The sequence below is a fragment of the Olea europaea genome, chromosome 18, assembly GCF_002742605.1.
Source record: "Olea europaea var. sylvestris chromosome 18, O_europaea_v1, whole genome shotgun sequence".
Lineage (NCBI taxonomy): Eukaryota > Viridiplantae > Streptophyta > Magnoliopsida > Lamiales > Oleaceae > Olea > Olea europaea.
In genome coordinates, this window is record NC_036254.1 from 984,515 (window position 1) to 1,003,279 (window position 18,765).

General features: G+C 33.9%; 1 protein-coding gene across 2 annotated transcripts; it reads left to right on the plus strand.

Annotated features, from left to right (window-relative positions):
• Positions 1–10,216: 10,216 nt before the first annotated feature.
• On the plus strand, positions 10,217–17,119 carry LOC111367066 (denticleless protein homolog A). 2 transcript variants are annotated; one of them, XM_022987763.1, is made up of 16 exons: positions 10,217–10,368; positions 10,443–10,567; positions 10,832–10,940; positions 11,019–11,083; positions 12,958–12,996; positions 13,259–13,355; positions 13,509–13,593; positions 13,836–13,899; positions 13,971–14,047; positions 14,149–14,227; positions 15,119–15,198; positions 15,364–15,448; positions 15,536–15,604; positions 15,679–15,746; positions 15,926–15,974; positions 16,502–17,119. In XM_022987763.1, the coding sequence occupies exons 1-16, from the start codon at positions 10,302–10,304 to the stop codon at positions 16,868–16,870; spliced, it is 1,527 nt and encodes a 508-aa protein (XP_022843531.1). In that variant the 5' UTR covers positions 10,217–10,301; the 3' UTR covers positions 16,871–17,119. The 2 variants fall into 2 exon arrangements, with proteins under 2 accessions (XP_022843531.1, XP_022843532.1); XM_022987764.1 differs by having other exon boundaries at positions 10,452–10,567.
• The last annotated feature ends 1,646 nt before the right edge of the window (positions 17,120–18,765 follow it).

Below are 18,765 nucleotides of genomic sequence, written 5' to 3' on the forward strand. Positions count from 1 at the left end.
GGGCCTCCCTATTTGGGCCTTCATCCTGAATTGTCCGATTGGGCTTCATTTTTTGGACTATCTGATTTGGGGATCCTCCAATTGGGCTTCATTCCTTCGACCGTTCGATTTGGGCTGAATTTTTATGTGTCAACACTAGAAACATTCACACCGGCAAACAATAAACGTTTTTAGACAGCGATGGAAATATCAATGAATTGAATAATTCTCAAAACTGAAATATTATTTATCAAAAAAGAATGTAATATTTTTACAATCATAACATGTATTCGTAGACTCAAAACCAAATCATATTGAGATAAATTTAAATAAAACTAAAAAAATTGCAAAAGACGAAAAGACCTTTAAATTAACTAAAAATAGAAAAATGCTAAAACGGACTCTAAACATAGAATTTGACTTTGAAAGTTCGATAATATTGTCATCCAAGTCATACATTATGGCTTTTCGCAGAATTTTGTATGCATCTTTGAAATCAAGTATGGAATTTTTTTTACTTGCTTTAAATTGAGTATCCATTTCCCTCCCTCTCCTGCCAGGACTGAAAATATGATTAGTTCAAATCAATTAAATAATTTGAATTCTTAATAGAATTCGAACTACAAAATAGTGAAGCGTAGCATAAAGAATTTCTAATGTCATATTTATTCAAACAAAAACGAAAAGGAAAATTTGACCTTCTAAAAGAAATTAGGTTACGTTTGTTTTCCATTATTTTGGCCCCATAATTAATTTTTTAAACGTTGCCCATCCACTTTCTAACAAAGCATGTGACTTCAACAGTGTATTGGTCTTTCCAATTTCCACATTCTGCCCTTTTCGAATGGTTAGCATGTGAGCAGATTCTTATGAGGCCAAAAGGGTATAATCATAATTTTAGACAGTTTGAATTCAAAGGAAATAAAATAATATTGATATGGTCCCACATTGATATGATGTATAAAATGCATTTTTGGTGGAAATGGGGATCAAACGAGGGCTTAAGATTGAGCACCTATTTGGTAGGAATTAAAATTTATATTTTAATTTAAGTTAAAGTCAACAATTAATTTTAATCGCATATTTTATGGGATCCACAACTTTTCTACTACATATTTCATCAATTTTTATTAACGTCTATTAAAAAATCTGATTTAAATCTCCACCAAACAGGGGCTTACTATACTAATAATATTAGATTCGCTTTTGGATTGTACTCATGGACGAAAATTCGACAACTGAGCTGAATCGCGTTATCGTTGGTCCTAAATACCCAAAGAATAACGCAGTAATTGTAGTATAGCTTTTGGGTGTCAATTCCATAGAGAAATGAAAAGTTTCACAAAGGATCAAACAAACTAGAGTTTTCGTGATTTTATGTGGGGATGATTTAGCAATTGGAATAAATGATTAATATCAATGTATAAAATAGTGAAGCGCTGAAATTTTCTTGATTAGATTGGTTCACTCATTGTCAATTTTGTATGAGAATACCCAATTAAAAGTTTTCATCCCAACACTTTAATTGTAAAATAAAACAGTCAAACCCTTATTTAATTTCTTTAGCAATTCCAAATCTAGGTTTCTTTCACAATATAATTCCACAATGATTTATTGAAATTAGATCCCAAAATAATTATATACATGAAGCATATAATGGAAAAGAATCACATCAATAAATTGTTTGAAATTGAAAATCAATAAACATTTCAATTATTCAATGAAGAAAACATGATTGATTTCATAAAAATCTAATGTGAATTAACCAATTCCAAAACATATCCAATAACATAAGAAATTCAGGTTTATAATTGTTCAACAATGAAAAATACCTTACACACAATAAAAGACATTAAAATTCCCAAATCTAATCGAGTCCTTCGTGACTTCACTGATTAATTTAGTTCTCCATGGAATTCTTGTACCCAAGATGAGAGAAAATAGATACGAGATGGGGGTGTGTTCTGGTCGAATTAGGGCTTAAAATTGAGTGACAAGTTGTTTCCAAAAGAGGTTGAATGGAATAAGGAAACTTGAAGATTCGGCCAAAAATTGTTCTATACGATTGCTTTCAGTATTTTGGCCATAACTTTCTCTCCCGATGTTAGATTAAGGCAATTCAAAGTGCGTTGAAAAGTTAACACAGGGGCTATAATTTTACTAGAGATATCTCTTTCCAAATTTGAACGTTTACATGGTCAAAATTGAATCTCAATCTCCGGCTGAAAATCTGGAAAATCCTTATGGGGTCGGAATTTGATTTGTGAAAATATTATGATCATATTTAACTTATTTTGACTTCTAATTGCACCCAATGGACTCCTAGCTTTCTCGGATCCTCATTCTGTCGTCCATCTCATCTTTAGAGTATTTTTAACTTGGTCCTTGAACTTTTACTTTTCACTTTAGTTATTTTTCGCTCTTTTCTTCCAAATTCCACTGTATTAATTCATTTACAACCTAAATCAAAATATAATGGTACTTAGTGCGTTTAAACATCAATATCTCATTCAAATACAAGTATAAATGGATGAAAACATGATAAATTGTGCTATTATCACACCCCCAAACTTGCTTATTGTTGGTCCCTTTCAATTTAATGCAAAACAATATAGATAAACGATTGGGTCATGCTACAATTTAAATTGTTGAGTTGCAATTCAACTGTAGTTCATGCACTTTTCAAACTCAACACCACAAGAAGTTAACAATATCATGATCATCAAGATATCAAAATATGTGCTGAATGTGTGAGTGTGTATGTGTTGAGCCTTAGCCATCTTACCGCCAACCCTAATACAGACAACAAAAAGTGTGTCTCGAGCTAAAAGTTCAGCTCCATAACTCACAGGTATCAAAGTGCTTAGTGCGGGTTTATCTCTGTGGAGCTGAGAAAAAGGATATACACTCAAACACATGGAGGCTTTAATGCTTATGAATATGCAAGCAAACATTCATCTCATGATATGCATACTCTCGAAAGAGAATTCATCCACTTCTTATCACAACCATACTTGGGATCAAAATAGCCAAAGAGTAGGTGGAAATGTGGTTTGGGTTAGGCTATATGACAAAAATGATGCAAGGACTTCCAAGCGCATAGCGAAGCGTCTCATCTCACATTTCAATGATTTGCACCCTTAGATCAACACATTATTCAGTATTTCAGCCCCAACTTCACTACAAAAAATCTTTGTTTTTGTTTGTTTGTTTTTTTTTTTTTTTTCTCATTCTCTTTCCTTTTAGTTTGCCAAATTCATTGCTTTACTAGAGCACGTATCAACTTTTATCGTTTCATTACTTCCATTTGTTTCGCTAGAATTCTCATTCCTACTACACACTTGGAAGTAAAAAGTTAGGTAAATTCTTGTATGGTTTATACTCCAATGTGGAGAAATAGGGTGGCATATGTGCATGAAGAAAGGTTATATGCATGTGTGCATTGGCTCAAAGTGGCTACTAGGGATTATAATTATGAATGGTAGTTTGGAAGGCTAAAATTTTTTATCCTAGATTTAACTGTCATCGTTTCCCAAGCAATCAACCATCATACCACAACCATGTATTGTTATTCTCAAAAGAGTTTCCAATTCACAAAATCAATAAGAGCTTATTGTCATTTTTAATATGTTTTGGCTCTTAATTCTCCCTCAACTCTCACGTGAAAACTTAAGCAAGAGACTCCTCTAGCTATATGTGTTAAACCGCTATCTTACCATAAGACTTGTGTGCACATAAGGAATTCAGCTAGTGTCTCAACATCTAGACTCACATAAACAATATTAATTCCAAGTGATATTTTGTCATTCAAGAACATAAACATGTAGCAAATAGAGACTTAAGGAAAAAATTTAGACCAATTCAGTGAAACAAAACCAACATTCCATGAAAATAATGCAATTTACAAGAAAATTTCAAATACACTCTCCCCCAACTAAACATTGCATTGTTTTCAATGCAAAAACATGTCTGTGAAAAGAAGGAAAAGATGTCACCTGGATGTTGCAGCGAATCAATAGAAGCTAGAATATGGTGGATCAGAAATTTCTCAATGAAAATGGGTGATGCAAGAAATGAAAATAAACTGAAAGAAAAATGCAAAACACACCTGAAAGAAAAATCTAAAAACTAGTATACAAAAAGGGTGAAAGATACACCTGAAGGACGTCATTGGCGGTAAATCGGGTCTGCAATGAGAATTTCTTCCACTACATGCATCTATTGCCCGTTGACTATTTTAAGACTCTGTCCATTCACCTTGAATACTATACCCTCACGGGGATCTTCTATTTCAGCAGCCCAATTTTCAAAAATTCGTGTCCACTAAAATTTGTTTGATCTCCCTATTGGCCAACTCTACCTATCCACTAGTTTGGGAGTGATAAGTGGTGGAAATTTTGTGAATAAACCCATACTTCTTCATCAGTGCCTCAAATGAACGGTTGCAAAAGTGTGTACCTCTATCACTAATAATGACGTGTGGTGTGCCAAATTGAGACAAAACATTTTCTTTAAGGAATTTAACAATCGTTTTATTGTCATTGGCCTTACAAGCAGTCGCCTCTACCCATTTAGACACATAATCAACAGCAATAACGATATAAAGATAGCCAAAAGAAAGTGGAAAGGGTCTCATAAAGTCAATTCTTCAACAATCAAACAGGCATCATATTATGTCGAGAAATAGCACCTAATTTTTGGCACCTCTCACAAGATTTACAATATGTATCAGTGTCTTTAAAATGGTGGGCCAATAAAAATCACACTGCAAAATTTTTACAATAGTCTTTTTCATAGGAAAGTGGTCCTCACAAGCTTGGGTATGACAGAAATCTAGTACATTAGGTAAATCCTCATCAGGAACACAATTATGTCCAAAGAATAATATGGCGATTGTAGTATAACTTTGTAGTGTCGATTCTATGGGGAGATGGAAAGTTTCACAAAGGATCAAACAAACTAAGGTTTTTCTGATTTTATATGAGGATGATTTAGCAATTGGAATAATATCAATATATGAAATAGTGAAGCGTTGAAATTCCCTCGATTAGATGGGTTCACTCCAAAGGTTTTGCATGAGAATATTCAATCAAAGGTTTTCATTCCAACACTTTAATTGGAAAATAAAATATTCAAGCCCTTATTTAATTTCTTTAGTAATTTCAAATCTAGGTTTCTTTCACAATATAATTCCACAATGATTTATTGAAATTAGATCCCAAAACAATTATATACATCAAGCATATAATAGTAAAGAATCACACCAATAAATTATTTGAAATTGAAAATCAATAAACATTTCGATTATTCAATGAAGAAAACATGATTGAATTCATAAAAATCTAATGCAAATTAACTCAATTCCAAAACATATCCAATAACATAAGAAATCCAGATTTAGAATTATTCAATAATGAAAAACACCTTACACGCAATAAAAGATATTGAAATTCCCAAATTTAATCGAGTTCTTTCGTGGCTTCACCGATTAGTTTAGTTTTTCATGGAGTTTTTTTTACCCAAGATGAGAGAAAAGAGATAGGATGTGAGGGGGGCGTGTTCTAGTCAAATTAGAGTTTAAAACCGAGTGCCAAATTGTTTCTAAAAGAGGTTGAACGGAATAAAGAAACTTGAAGATTCGACCAAAAATTGTTCTATACAACTGCTTTCAATATTTTGGCCATAACTTTCTCTTCCGATATTCGATTAAGGCAATTCAAAGTACGTTGAAAAACTAACACAAGGGCTCCAATTTTGCAAAGGATAGCTCCTTCCAAATTCGAACGTTTACTACGTCAAAAGTGTATCTCAATTGCCGGTTGAAAATTTGGAAAATCATTATGAGGTCGGAATATGATTTGTGAAGATTATGGTCATGTTTAACTTCTTTTGACTTCTAATTGCACCCAATAGACTCCTAGCTTTCTTGAATCCTCATTCCATCGCCTGTCTCATCTCTTAGATTATTTACAACTTGATCCCTGAACTTTCACCTTCTTTCACTTTAGTCATTTTTCTCTATTTTCTTCTAAATTTCATTGTATTCATCCATTTGCAATTTAAATCAAAATATAAGGGTACTTAGTATGTTTAGACGTCAATATATCATACAAATACAAGTATAAATGGATGAAAACATGACAAATTGTGCTATTATCAGGTCCTTATTTATTTTTATTTTTTACTTTTCCAATTGGTTTAAAATTTTCTCTTCTAATTGATTCGCATCACTCTGGGAATCTAATTTTGCTATCTTATAGGCTGTACTGTAAATCAAATACAAGGTCGACAAAATTGTTGGTAGCCGCCACCAAGTAGAGCAAAGGCCCTTGACAACTGACAACTGAGTTATCATATATTTCCTAATAAGCAAACAGGATCTTGAGGGGACCCGAGAGACATATTAGGATTAGAAAAATAAGGTGTGGACTTGTTAAAAGTGACATATGCACTTATAAAGTAGCATTTTAGAGGAAGATTGTAGCACATGTACCTTTTCTACGTTTCGGAGTAACCAAGGAAAATATATTTCATGGAGCGTAAGTCACATTTGTCGTGACCAAGACCAAAGTGATGAATATAACAAACACAACAAAAAACTTGAAAGGTAACAAGTATTGTGGATAAGAGGAAAACAAAAGAGAGAATGGAAAATCGCCATTCAAAATAGAAGATGGCACTCGATTAATGAAATAGCATGCAGTAAGGACGGCATCACTCTAAAAGTGTTTATGGACATGCATTTATGACAGAGGAGAGTACGAGTAACTTCTAATATGTGACGATTTTGTGTTCTGCAGTGCCATTTTCTTGTAGAGTATATGTGCAAGATGTTTGATAAAAATGGCTTTGGCAAGAGAGATATAATGCAAAAGAAGCGTACGTATATTCTTTGGCATTATTAGATCGCAAAACACAAATTTTTCGATTAAATTAAGTTTTGATCAAAGTACGAAAAACTTAAAAGATAGAAAATAACTTGAACAATTTTTCATTAAGAACGACCAAATCATACGAGAATAATTATCCACAAAAGTGATGAAATATTGAATTTATTAGAGAAAATATTAATCGTGCCCATACATCAGAATTGACCATCTCAAATAAACTAGAAACACGACTAGTAGAACTTAACAAAAAAGACATGCAATGATATTTACTAAGCTGAAAAGTTTCACTAATTAAGGGAAGACACGTCATAAAACTCACAACTTGGCGTTTTAAAGTTGAAAGAGGAGGGGTGACCAAGATGATAATGCCATTGCATGGGTGTGACAAAGGATTTGAGAGCTCGAGAAGGGGAGACTAGCGAGCGACTCAAGTAATATAAGCCACCAAACTTATACTCCATACCAATCATCATTTTGAATCTTGAGATCCTGAAAAACATACAAAGAAGGATAAAATGTTACAGAAGATTGAAGAGTAGTAACAATTTTACTAATTGACAATAAATTAAAGGAAAAGTCAGGAAGATGAAGGACAGCTAACAAATCAATAAGATGGGCATTTCTTGAGTTTGCAAAACTAGTTTGAGAACCGTTAACAAGGTTGACACATGTGAAAGAAGTAATAAGATAATCAAGAAGAAAAGTAAATGAAAAAGTCATGTGTTCAGGTACTACAGAATCGATAATCTACGAATTTTGAAAGGATAACAATAGACATTGAGAAGATGTAGTACTTGATTGAGTGAGGATGGTCATAAAAGTGGAAGTGACATGTTTATGAGCTAAGAACTCAGCATACGCATCCCGTGGTACATATAAGAAACCATATTCTGGTGATGAACTGGAGTTAGCCATGGTCCAGATATTGGGTGATAGCCCTCGTTAAATGAAACTTGAATAGCAAAACTAGATGGTTTGCAATGTAAGTTCCAACAACAATCAATAGAGTGACTAATATGACCACATAAGTGCATGTTTGAGGTTCACAAATTTCCAAATGACTACTGCCTCATCAATTGTGAGAGATAAAACCACATCCATCCCTACCGCTATGTCTACCATTGAATAAGCCTCATCGAGCACTAAAAGTAGAATGATCTCTGCTGGGTATACTATCAGATGGAGTAGAATCTTGATACAAAGAATGTTTCTGCAAGACTGAAAAATTATTTTCCACCTAATATCTATGCCCGGACCGCTTCAATCTCCGGCGAAAGACCAATAAGAAATTTAACAATATCAATATCATCGTGCTATTTTTCAATAGAAGAGATGTTGATGCATATTTCTTTCCCAACACACAACAAAAATCCTATTATAATATTTAATGAGGTTGGAGGAGCCATTCTCAAGTCCAAAGTATTGTTTACTCATCTCATACATTTGAGTGACATTTTTCAGTTTCAGAACGTATATGTTTAAGATGCTTTCAAATTTGCTAAACCGTGGACACATAAAGGAATGAAGATTTGATATGAGGCTAAATACTACTAATCATAAGTCTAATAATTGTGTTATCCTCTTAATCCCATCGATCGTTGAGAGTAGAATCACCGTTGGAGAATTTAGTAGACGGCCTGTCCAAAATCAATTGGTTAAATAAACCTTTTCCTAGCAAAAACACCTCAACACACCCAATCCAATAAGTATAATTTCTTTTATTCAATCTCTCAGATGCCATTGGCCCAGCCAGATTGAACAACTTCATTTTGGATGACATGATACTATCCACACAAACGACTAACACTAATTAAATGATCTCAAACAGACCTACAATTCAAGCGATTAACCCAACAATCAAACCAATCAAATTAACAGGCCCAAAATAAAGTAGCCTACCAACCAACCTAACAACCAAACAATAATGAAAGAGTCCAAAATCAACCCACAATCTTAAAATATTAAGCCCACAAAATAATTAATCCAACTTAAAAAGAAAAAAGTATTGCAAGCCCAAGTGAATATTATCAAATCCTCAGCCCAAGTCCAAACACCGTCCAGTCGTGTAAAAGCTGCTCGCGATGTTTGCTAGCCGTTGATGAAAAATATAGACCAAATTGAGGACTATTGAAGAGCCAGTCACTTGACCTGCAATTGAATTTGATAGACCCAACAGTTGGACTACCACAAGAACCACCATAGAGGTCTCGAGCGAACACTGCAAAGCCACTTCAACTGTCATCGTTAACCAACAACTCGGCTAATAACGGCAAATATATTTTCAGATGAAGCAGAAACAACAAAAAATACCAAACTCTAGTGATATTGCTTCGGTATCATGTTGAAAAACAAGTTTGGTGAAAACTTAGAGTGGGAGATGATAATTTCTTCCTCTCGTTTATTTTTATTATGAGGAGATACATACACATAAAAATATAATACAAACATGGAAACGAAATAAACCAAATTGCATTCTTGCCCAATATACATTATTCTAATTTATTTATTTCCTTAACACAATCAATTCATCTAATAAATTCATCTATTGAATAAGCATGAAGATGAGTATATGTACTGCTCTGTTCTCTTCACAAAATAAAGTGACAAAAACGATTTCTCACATTACAAAATAGAGATACTATATCAATTACACGTGCATTTGGCGGAAAATTAAAGTTCGACTCCAAGCTTCATACCTAATCTACAAATAACAGGCCTTCACGCATTGCTATTTCCTCTACATCATCCACCAAGAAAAAAATAGCTAGCATCTTTGACAAAAGCTTCACCATACTCCCATGATGACATTTGTGTCCACTCCATTTACCCTCTCAACGAAGAACTCCATTAGTATTTAGTTTTAGACACTCAATAACGTACATTATCCATTTGTGTAGTCATCTAGTCCCACCTCCCTCTACATCGTCCTCGTCCCCATCGCGTCATTTGAATTTCCCTTCTGCACATTCGTGGTTATGCTACCCAAAACCGTAGCACGCACGTAGAACTCTATTCTGATTTTGAAAAGGACAATTTACTAGTTACAACTTACAATAATAATAAAACATGGTTGATGCTTATTGTACAAAAAAAAATTCCAGAATTCTTGCAGATGTGTCTGAGATGGGGTGAATTAAAATATTGCAAAAAATAATCCACCCGCTTTGTATGTATGTATTCTGTAACAGTTCTGTACAATAATTTCTGTACGAGTAGCATTGCTCATTTGCTCATAAAACATATTTGGGGGGCTGGGCATACAAATAAATTCCCATCGGACAGTCCGCCCAGAGATGAATAAAATGATAAAAAAACCAAAAAATTTTAAAATCTCCCGCTTCTATTAGTCCACCATCCCCGCCAAATTAAACCCTTGTGTAGAAATCACCACCTCAAAACTCTCAATCTATCTCTCTCTACGAACAGTAGAAGATGGAGTTTTTCAATCGGCAATCCTTCTTCAATGATATCCAATCGAGAGAACTCAATGGATTCCGAGGTACTGTATCTTTTACTTTTATCAGTATCCAGAAGAACATGAATCTTTCGTTTTACTACTTATTTGTGTAATAGTATCTGCAGTAAGAAAACGACCGCATTATATGGGGAACGATTCCCAAGATTTGGCTCCAATTGGGGCTGTTGCTGTGGAGCACGACGGTGATCTGTCACCTCCGATGGCCCTGTCTTTCTGCAAGGTCAATTTCATTATTTACGACTAATTTACGAATGCATGTTGAGCTTTGACTAGTTGGATACTTTGAACCGTTTTGGAATTGGATGGGTAATACCCATTTTCACAAGTTCTGCCGGAAGGCCTTTATTTATTTTTTTTTCCCAGGGGAAAAGTGGTATTTTTTCAGTCCTGTTCAGATGATGAAATTGGGTCGAAGTGTTTGATTGTATCAAGTTTAAATATGTCCCAAAAAAATTGTTCCAGTCATTTTTCTGGTGCCTTGCAGACAAATAAAAATGCCCATATTCTTGCTCTCACCGATGAGGGGGGTTATATTGGACTGTACAATACAAGGAAGAAGTTCACGGATTCCTCGCATTATGGAGAAAATGCAGGTTAATTAAATTTTCAACATACAATGATAATTAATAAGCTGCTCAATGTGCTAATCATGGTTGAAAACATATGTGCAGAAAAAGCCAAGGTGTCGGAGTGGGTTGCACACGATAATGCCATATTTGATATTTGTTGGATCAAGGTGCCTATATGTCTCAGCTGTGTATTTTTTCAATTTGATTTCAAAATGAATTGCACTTGTGAACATGCTGATCATCATTTCAATGTTTACCAAAGATTGAAATATTACTTTATGTGATGTAAAGAGTAATGCTATTCATAGTTCTTGGTATCCTATATGACGGTTTGTGATTTTGATGTATTAATATGGTAGTTTTTTTGCCTCATACATTAAATTACTAACCGTTACATGTATGTCACGTAGAGCAACTGCGGCAGTGAGTTACCACAAATAGCATTATTCCATAATTAATAGTATGATTATTCACCCACTAAATATTTTTCCATATAAAGTTAATAAAAATTGTTAAAAAGCACTATCTATTATGCACTCTATGGTGGATAGTGAAATGGGTAGCGAGAACAAAGTAGTCATTCTCCATTTGTACAAAATTGTCATTTGAATTATAACTAGAAATGTTTAATTACATTGATTTATTCCAATTATAGTGATATAAGTGGCTATACACATTCCATGTAATATAAGATGGTAATTTCAACAAGTTTGACCTTATTTCTAATGTGTTATATGATATCTAAATCTTTTTCTATCTCTTGCATTAAATTTAGACCTCCTCTTTTGAAAAGGTCAAAGAAAATTATATATGATTGTAACTTCACAACAAGAATTTGGTTCACCAATGATTTGGAAAACCTATTTCCATGTGAAGTAAAAATCTTATGGTCTACGCAAATATTCCTTAAGTATCTAAGACATCCTTTCCTGTATTATTCTCAATTAATGTCACTTCCACTTGTTGGCTTATAGTCTTGTTTTAAAGAATGCCTTTAACATTTGTAGGTTTCAATATCTTTCCCCGCATCTAAATTTTCAACTAATAATCAAAATTCGATGAAAATAAATATTGTTGACCTTGGTTTTTGGAACTCCAACATGGTCAATAGATCCTCCTTATACTCGCGTCCCCGTAAGCCTTCTTCCTACGCACTTGGACAAATCATTAGTCATCCGTGGCCTTCTTCGGTGATAGGGAGCACTCCAACGGTCAAGTCAGTTGGTGAATTGGATGTATTGAGTGTGGGACATGCTAGAGACGTAACCACAAGATGTATGCAAGTTGAGAATATATTAATCGAGAGAGAGCAAAGTTTATATTTTTATGCGTAAAGTTTCATTATCCTTAAAATGGTAGCAAGTATCAACTTTTATAGTGGAAAGGGTACGATATTGACTATTGGATCAAAAGACACGTGACCTCATCTGACGATTGAGGAGTTTTTTCTTAGGTGTTAATCCGTCCATCATAGGATGATGGGCATTTAATGTTCTTCGATAAGTAAATTGATGACTTGACCTTTAGGAGCTGGGATATCAAATCAGTCAATCATAAAAGATTTAATTTCATAAAGATCTTTGTGCAAAAGATCCCTTGGGACGTGCCTTTCAATGAGTAAGAGGCCTGCTATCTACGGCTCTCTTCCTATTGCGACAGCCACCTTCTCTAGGTCATGGAGGTCGGCCTGGGCGTGGCACCTCAGTGTAAGTAGAGTTTCACCTAGGTTATCGTATGTGTGGTTTTGCTTCGGCCATGTAATAGGATGATGTGGCATGTGGGCCTGTTTTTCTTGCTAGCTTGCTGCCAAATGGAGGTGATATGGAGACTCTCCAAAAGAGGCGTAACACATATAGTTAATATGAAACTAGAATGTCTGTTACTTTCATGTATCTGAAATCACCACAAGTTCAGTAAATTGTAGGACATGCTAATAGATTTTGAACTGATGAATTTAATTGCAAATTGCTGGTGTTCTGTATTATTTTATTCGATAAAGAATGCTTACAACACAACAACTAACTGATTCCATTTTCTTCAGGATGACACAAATTTATTAACAGCCTCAGGAGATCAAAGTGTGAGTGACCTTGCTTCAATAAAATTATATTTTAATTTTCCCACTGTCTAGATCACATTCACAGTTGATTTAAAGGGAGTTATAAAAGATTTCTTGTACCATATGGCAATTCCAATTTTAAGGTTTCTTTAAAATCCTAAAAAATGTGATATTCCTTCGCCACAATATCCATTTAAAGAAAAAAATGAATTACCAAGCATAAAATGATTTGCTTGATTTAGTTTGACAACAACTGATTGCTCGTTAATCTATGGTTGAATAGATTAAGGTATGGGATACGCAAGAAAAGAAATGCATCAGAGCATTAATGGGGCACACGGGAAGCGTGAAGTCCATTAGTTCCCATCCCACCAATCAAGGTAAGGTTATGATTCATGATTATCTTCTTATATCATCACCATTTTTGTGTGTGGTTGACATTTTTTGAAGAATTCTCCCTTTCTTGACCCCCACCCCACGTTATATGTCGAATATTTTCTTGGTATAATTGATTGATGAAACTTTTTTAATAGATCTTGTTGCGTCTGGTTCAAGAGATGGGTCATTTGCTCTATGGGACACAAGGTGCTCCAATACCTACCAGAAGCTTTTCCTATCGTAAGTTTCTGCATTCACTTTAGCAGTTGAATACATTATAATTTATAGCATTAGAATTGTGTTAAGTATTTATTCTTTCTGTTTCTTGAAACATCCATAATGTTGATGGCTTTTGAAAACAATTTGATAACAAGAACTGTTATTGAACAAATTTGTAACAGAGATTCTGCACATTATCAAACAGATGAATATATCTCAAACACTTTAAACATGACGATAAACTTGTTTTTCTCTCTTATCAGGCCAATTAGTACTGTCTACGAGGCTCATCTTTCTTGTGGTCGAAGAAGGCTCAGGCGTCGAAAGGTCTGTTCTGGATAATATTTTTTGATCTATTGTTCAACATTTATTACCCTACTTACCTTTAGTTCATTCAGGCTGAATCCATGAGCATCACATCTGTTCTTTATCTTAAAGATGAAGTTTCTATTGCTACGGCTGGAGCAGTTGACAGGTTCCTGAGAAACTTTGTAATGCTTGAAAGTATAGATGAGAAGATCATCTGGTTTATACCTATCTTGAGATATTGATGATTTATTGTCCCTTTAATTTCAGTGTTATTAAGTTTTGGGACACAAGGCATCTCAAAGGTCCAGTTACTCAAGCATGCCCTCAGTCCGAATCAACTGCAAAGGTTAGTCTTGCTTTGCAATTTGCATAATACGTGCCCTTACCTATTGTTGTCTTTTTGAATATGGGTGGTTACGGTTCAGTTTGGATGGTTTTTGAATTGTTCAAACCATTTTACACGTTTGAAAAATTTCTAAACCAAACCAGGTAATTTCATTTTCCAAACCAAATCAAACCAAGCCATATTTTATGGTTCGGTTTGGTTTCAAACCATGGTTTTTACAAAGTAATTTTCAAACAAGTTAAAAAATAAATAAATTGGTCTGAAATCTCAATATAACACCTAAATTGAAACATTTTAAATATAAACATTACAATACTAATATATTTGTCTCAGACACGTTTAAATCAAGAAATTACAAGGTTCAATCATAAAATTTAAACTCACAAATTCGTTATTTTTGAAATAGATAAAAATATTATCATAAATCCATTTTTCTCTAAGGAGTCAATAGAAGCGAACTAGCAATTAAATTAGTCAAAGTATATCTTGAACTAATATTTAGTATTTTGGGTACAACAAATAGTTTTTAATTTTAATTGGGTAAACTATTCGATTTGGCTTTTGAAATGTTGAAAACTAAACTGAATAATTTCCAAATCAAAGGTTTTAAAACTACAGTTTTGGTTCGATTTGGTGGTTGTTTTGTTCACCAATAATTTTGAACAATTTCGTCGTCATAGAATCCCCATAACAAAATAGTGAGTTCCATGTATTCTGCAATGAATTCCTTATGACTTGTGGCATCTACAAGGCCATTAACGGTATATAATCTAGAGTTTTGATACATGAAGTACCTTAAATGGAAAACCTTTTATTTATTGGACTGTACAATTTAAAGTTCAGTTGCACTTTCAAGAGATCTAGGAAAAATATTAATTTGTTCTTGTTCAGGAAAAGAGATTACACGGCATATCTAGCTTGTCTCAAGATTTGAATGGAGTATTTATCACAGCCTCGTGCATGGATCACAGGTGAACTTACTTTGCCAATATAATTGAAACTTGCAGATGTGCTTCTTCGCGAGAGCACATAATGAATGTTGTCATACTGTCAGGATCATTGGAGATCACAGCAAACAATGAAGTAAATATCTAAATGATCATATTTTATGTTTGATTATGATATTTCATTTTCAGAATATACATGTATAATGTACTTCAGCTTGAAAGGGGGGCCATAAAAAGTTTCTCTGGCGGCCGAATTGAATCATTTTTTGTTAAGGTATATAATTTATTTTATTGTAATTTCTGATACTTCGGTTGTGTACTGCTCCATTGCTGACATATTTCATAATTGGTGAATTTACAGTCCGTAATTAGTCCTGATGCATCTCATGTACTCAGTGGTTCCGGTGATGGAAATGCCTACATATGGCAGGTTCATTTCTTTTCGAATACTTTCTTCCAGCATTTGTCTATCTAAATTTAACTCCATTAACCATGTCAAAGCAGGTGCATGAACCTCAGTCAGATCCCATCACTTTGAAAAGCCATGATGGAGAAGTCACAGCTGTTGATTGGTAAGCCTTACGTTGCATGCTTTGAAAGCACTAACCGAGCGGACGGGATGGAATGAAGAAGATTTTAACTTCTTTAATATTGTTTAGTGCTGTCTGTCCTCTCTAGTAAACATGAATAAGATGCTTTAGCCTTCCATCCTTCAACTCTAATCAAATTTCTCACAATTTATTTCCTTCAGGTGCCCATCAGAGATTGGGAAAGTGGCAACCTGTTCAGATGATTTCACAGTAAGTCACATACACAACAAATTAAGCACATCCAACTGATGTAGCATTACACTCCAAATTCTCATTTTGGGGTTAAAAACACCGTTGTCAGTGAACTTATAGTCATTTCACTCAATCATTGATTTTTTTGTTTAAACTATGTCGCTCAACTCAACTTTCACATTTGTTTTAGTTTAGGCACTCCGCTTGTCCCTGTTAATTCTTTAAGCAGCAATAATGACGTGGCTTATTGAATTGATGATGTAGCAATACAATCTGTTCGTCCTTGGCAATGTGACCTCTCAACCAAACCAGTTTCTAATGCCACATCATTTTTTCCATGAGCTGTATCATCAATTCCACGAGCCACATCATTATCATTGCATATCACTAATGGAGACATGGAGTTCCTAAACCCAAATAAAGTGAAAGTTCGTAACTAAGTTGGAGAAAAAGTCAGTTTTTTAACCCATTTTTTAATGTTAGTGAGAAAGTATCTTCACAATGTGATGATTTTTGTATCTTATTTTCCTTAAAATCTTTGTTAGGTCCGTTTCTGGAATATCCAAAGCAGTTGTTATTCAAACACAAGATCTCCATCCTCAATTCGGAAGAGAGTCATGGCAATGCCAAGAATGGAACGTAGAAAGCTGTTTGTGGACGAGGCATCATCTATAAAGAGTGACACTAAAAATTGGACTTCGAACGTTGTATCCAATGTTTGCATGTCCGGTTCAAGTAGAATGCAAGAAGTTGGTACCCCTGAATCCCAGGAAAAAAGGATTTCATTTAATCCTGATGTAAAAGAAAATTTAGATAAAACTCCAGAAGCTAAAATAAAAAGCCCTTCATCTGTGCTAAACCCTCCTTCCTCGTTGAAGAGAAAGACAATCCGAGACTACTTTCTGGTTTCCTGATTAAGCTTCCTCATCGATCTACTTATTTATAGTTACTGTATAGTATATGTATGGAAGATTAGATAGTATTGGACACAAAATGAGTTGAAATTTTGTTTTGTTATACTGTCAACTTATGCATGTTGAGTACCATTTGTGTACCAAACATGCATTTAGCGCCTTACATCAGTGTATATTTCATTGTTGTATCTACACTTATCGTTTCCATTTATGCTGTTATTTGTGGTGGTGCAGATAGAATTCGATAAATCGAAATAGTTGCAGAATTGGGGATGAAATTGTATATGATCTGATATCTGCTTGGAGAATCTACAATCATTTGCTGGGGTCACAAACACTGATGCTCTATCTTTTGAAAATCTATTGTCCAATAAAAATAGAAAATTTATAAAATGTGTGTATGCCATTTTATTTGTATAAAATACCCATCAAGGACCAATAATTGTCTATCTAATCATTAGAACCATGCTTCAATCGATTTGTGTTATTCCTCCAGATATTCCCAACTTTTGGATTGCAATCCAATAAGAATACATAAAGTATCTTTGCAGGCATGTTAAGAATCACTTACTTTTCATAAAAATATGGGTTTTCAAGTCAATTATGAAAACAAACCTCGACTTGTTTAACACATAATAATCTTTGGTAGAGATATGGAATCAACAATTGTTGCATCAATTTTGACTGAAATTGTTATTGAATATTTCTTTGATGGTTTATAATCCTAATCTTTTTGTAACAAAGCTAGTTGCTTCCACTTGCGGCATTTTCAATTGTCTTAACATCTTAATATTAAGGAATCCCATCTTTTCTAGAGTGGATTGAGATCACGAGGGTCAGAAACCCATTGTGAAACCTTTCACCGCGACATGATTCTTTTGTGAAGTGTTCTAACACATTTCTACTCCTATCCTGTAAACAAAGAGATTTTGAGATACTATGCCACCAATGTACGATACCTAAGGAAAACGATCTCGAAAATTTGTTTATTGCTTTATTTTTTCTCTTACGGTAATGATCTAAAGCTATAATGTTGAAGACAATATTTAAATGAAATACATGTCGTCCTATCTAATAGTTTAAGCTTTGAGATCACCATGTTAGACAAACAAGTTGCATTATTCAATATGTCAAACAATTACAAAGATAACCCTTGCTTGTAGTCCTAGCCATGGAAAAGACCTACTACTCTTTATAAATATACTAATTAACTGATATATTTAATGTAATTCAACATGGTATTAGAGTAGACAAAGATCCTCAATTCAAAATTTGCCACTACCCATCTAAGTTAATTGTGTGCATGTTAGCTCTATTGGAAAAAATAATTTCATCGATACCTAAATGACTGTGTTAGATAATATATAAATGTAGTTCTTTTTAATCATTTCAAGTTCTAAATTAAATAATTGAACATAAAATGAATCATAAAATAGAAAATTGTTGAGATTGAATGGTATGCAATTATTATATGGCACCCATCCATGATTACATTTGATAAGATAACAATATGGACTCATGTACCCATAGAGATGTATAGAAAATCTTTATGAGGCTACAATCATGAGAATTGAGAACTGACTCTTTATTTCCATATTCATGTATACCTAACTTTTCCTTTAATACATTAAAGAAAATCACGCCATATAGTCCAAAATTTTGTGGCATCAAATATTCTAGTCTCGAGTGACCACATGTTGGCATAGACCTAATCAATTAAGAAGGATCACATATACACCAAATTAATGTACATGTAGGAAAGGTAACTTTATACCAAAATAATAAGTAGGAAACAAGACACACTAACACAACCTTTTCGGTTTATCGAGACCAACAATGGGTGTGGTTTGAAGCAAATCAAATTGAAACTAAAGCTCGCGTCTGGCCGATATTGA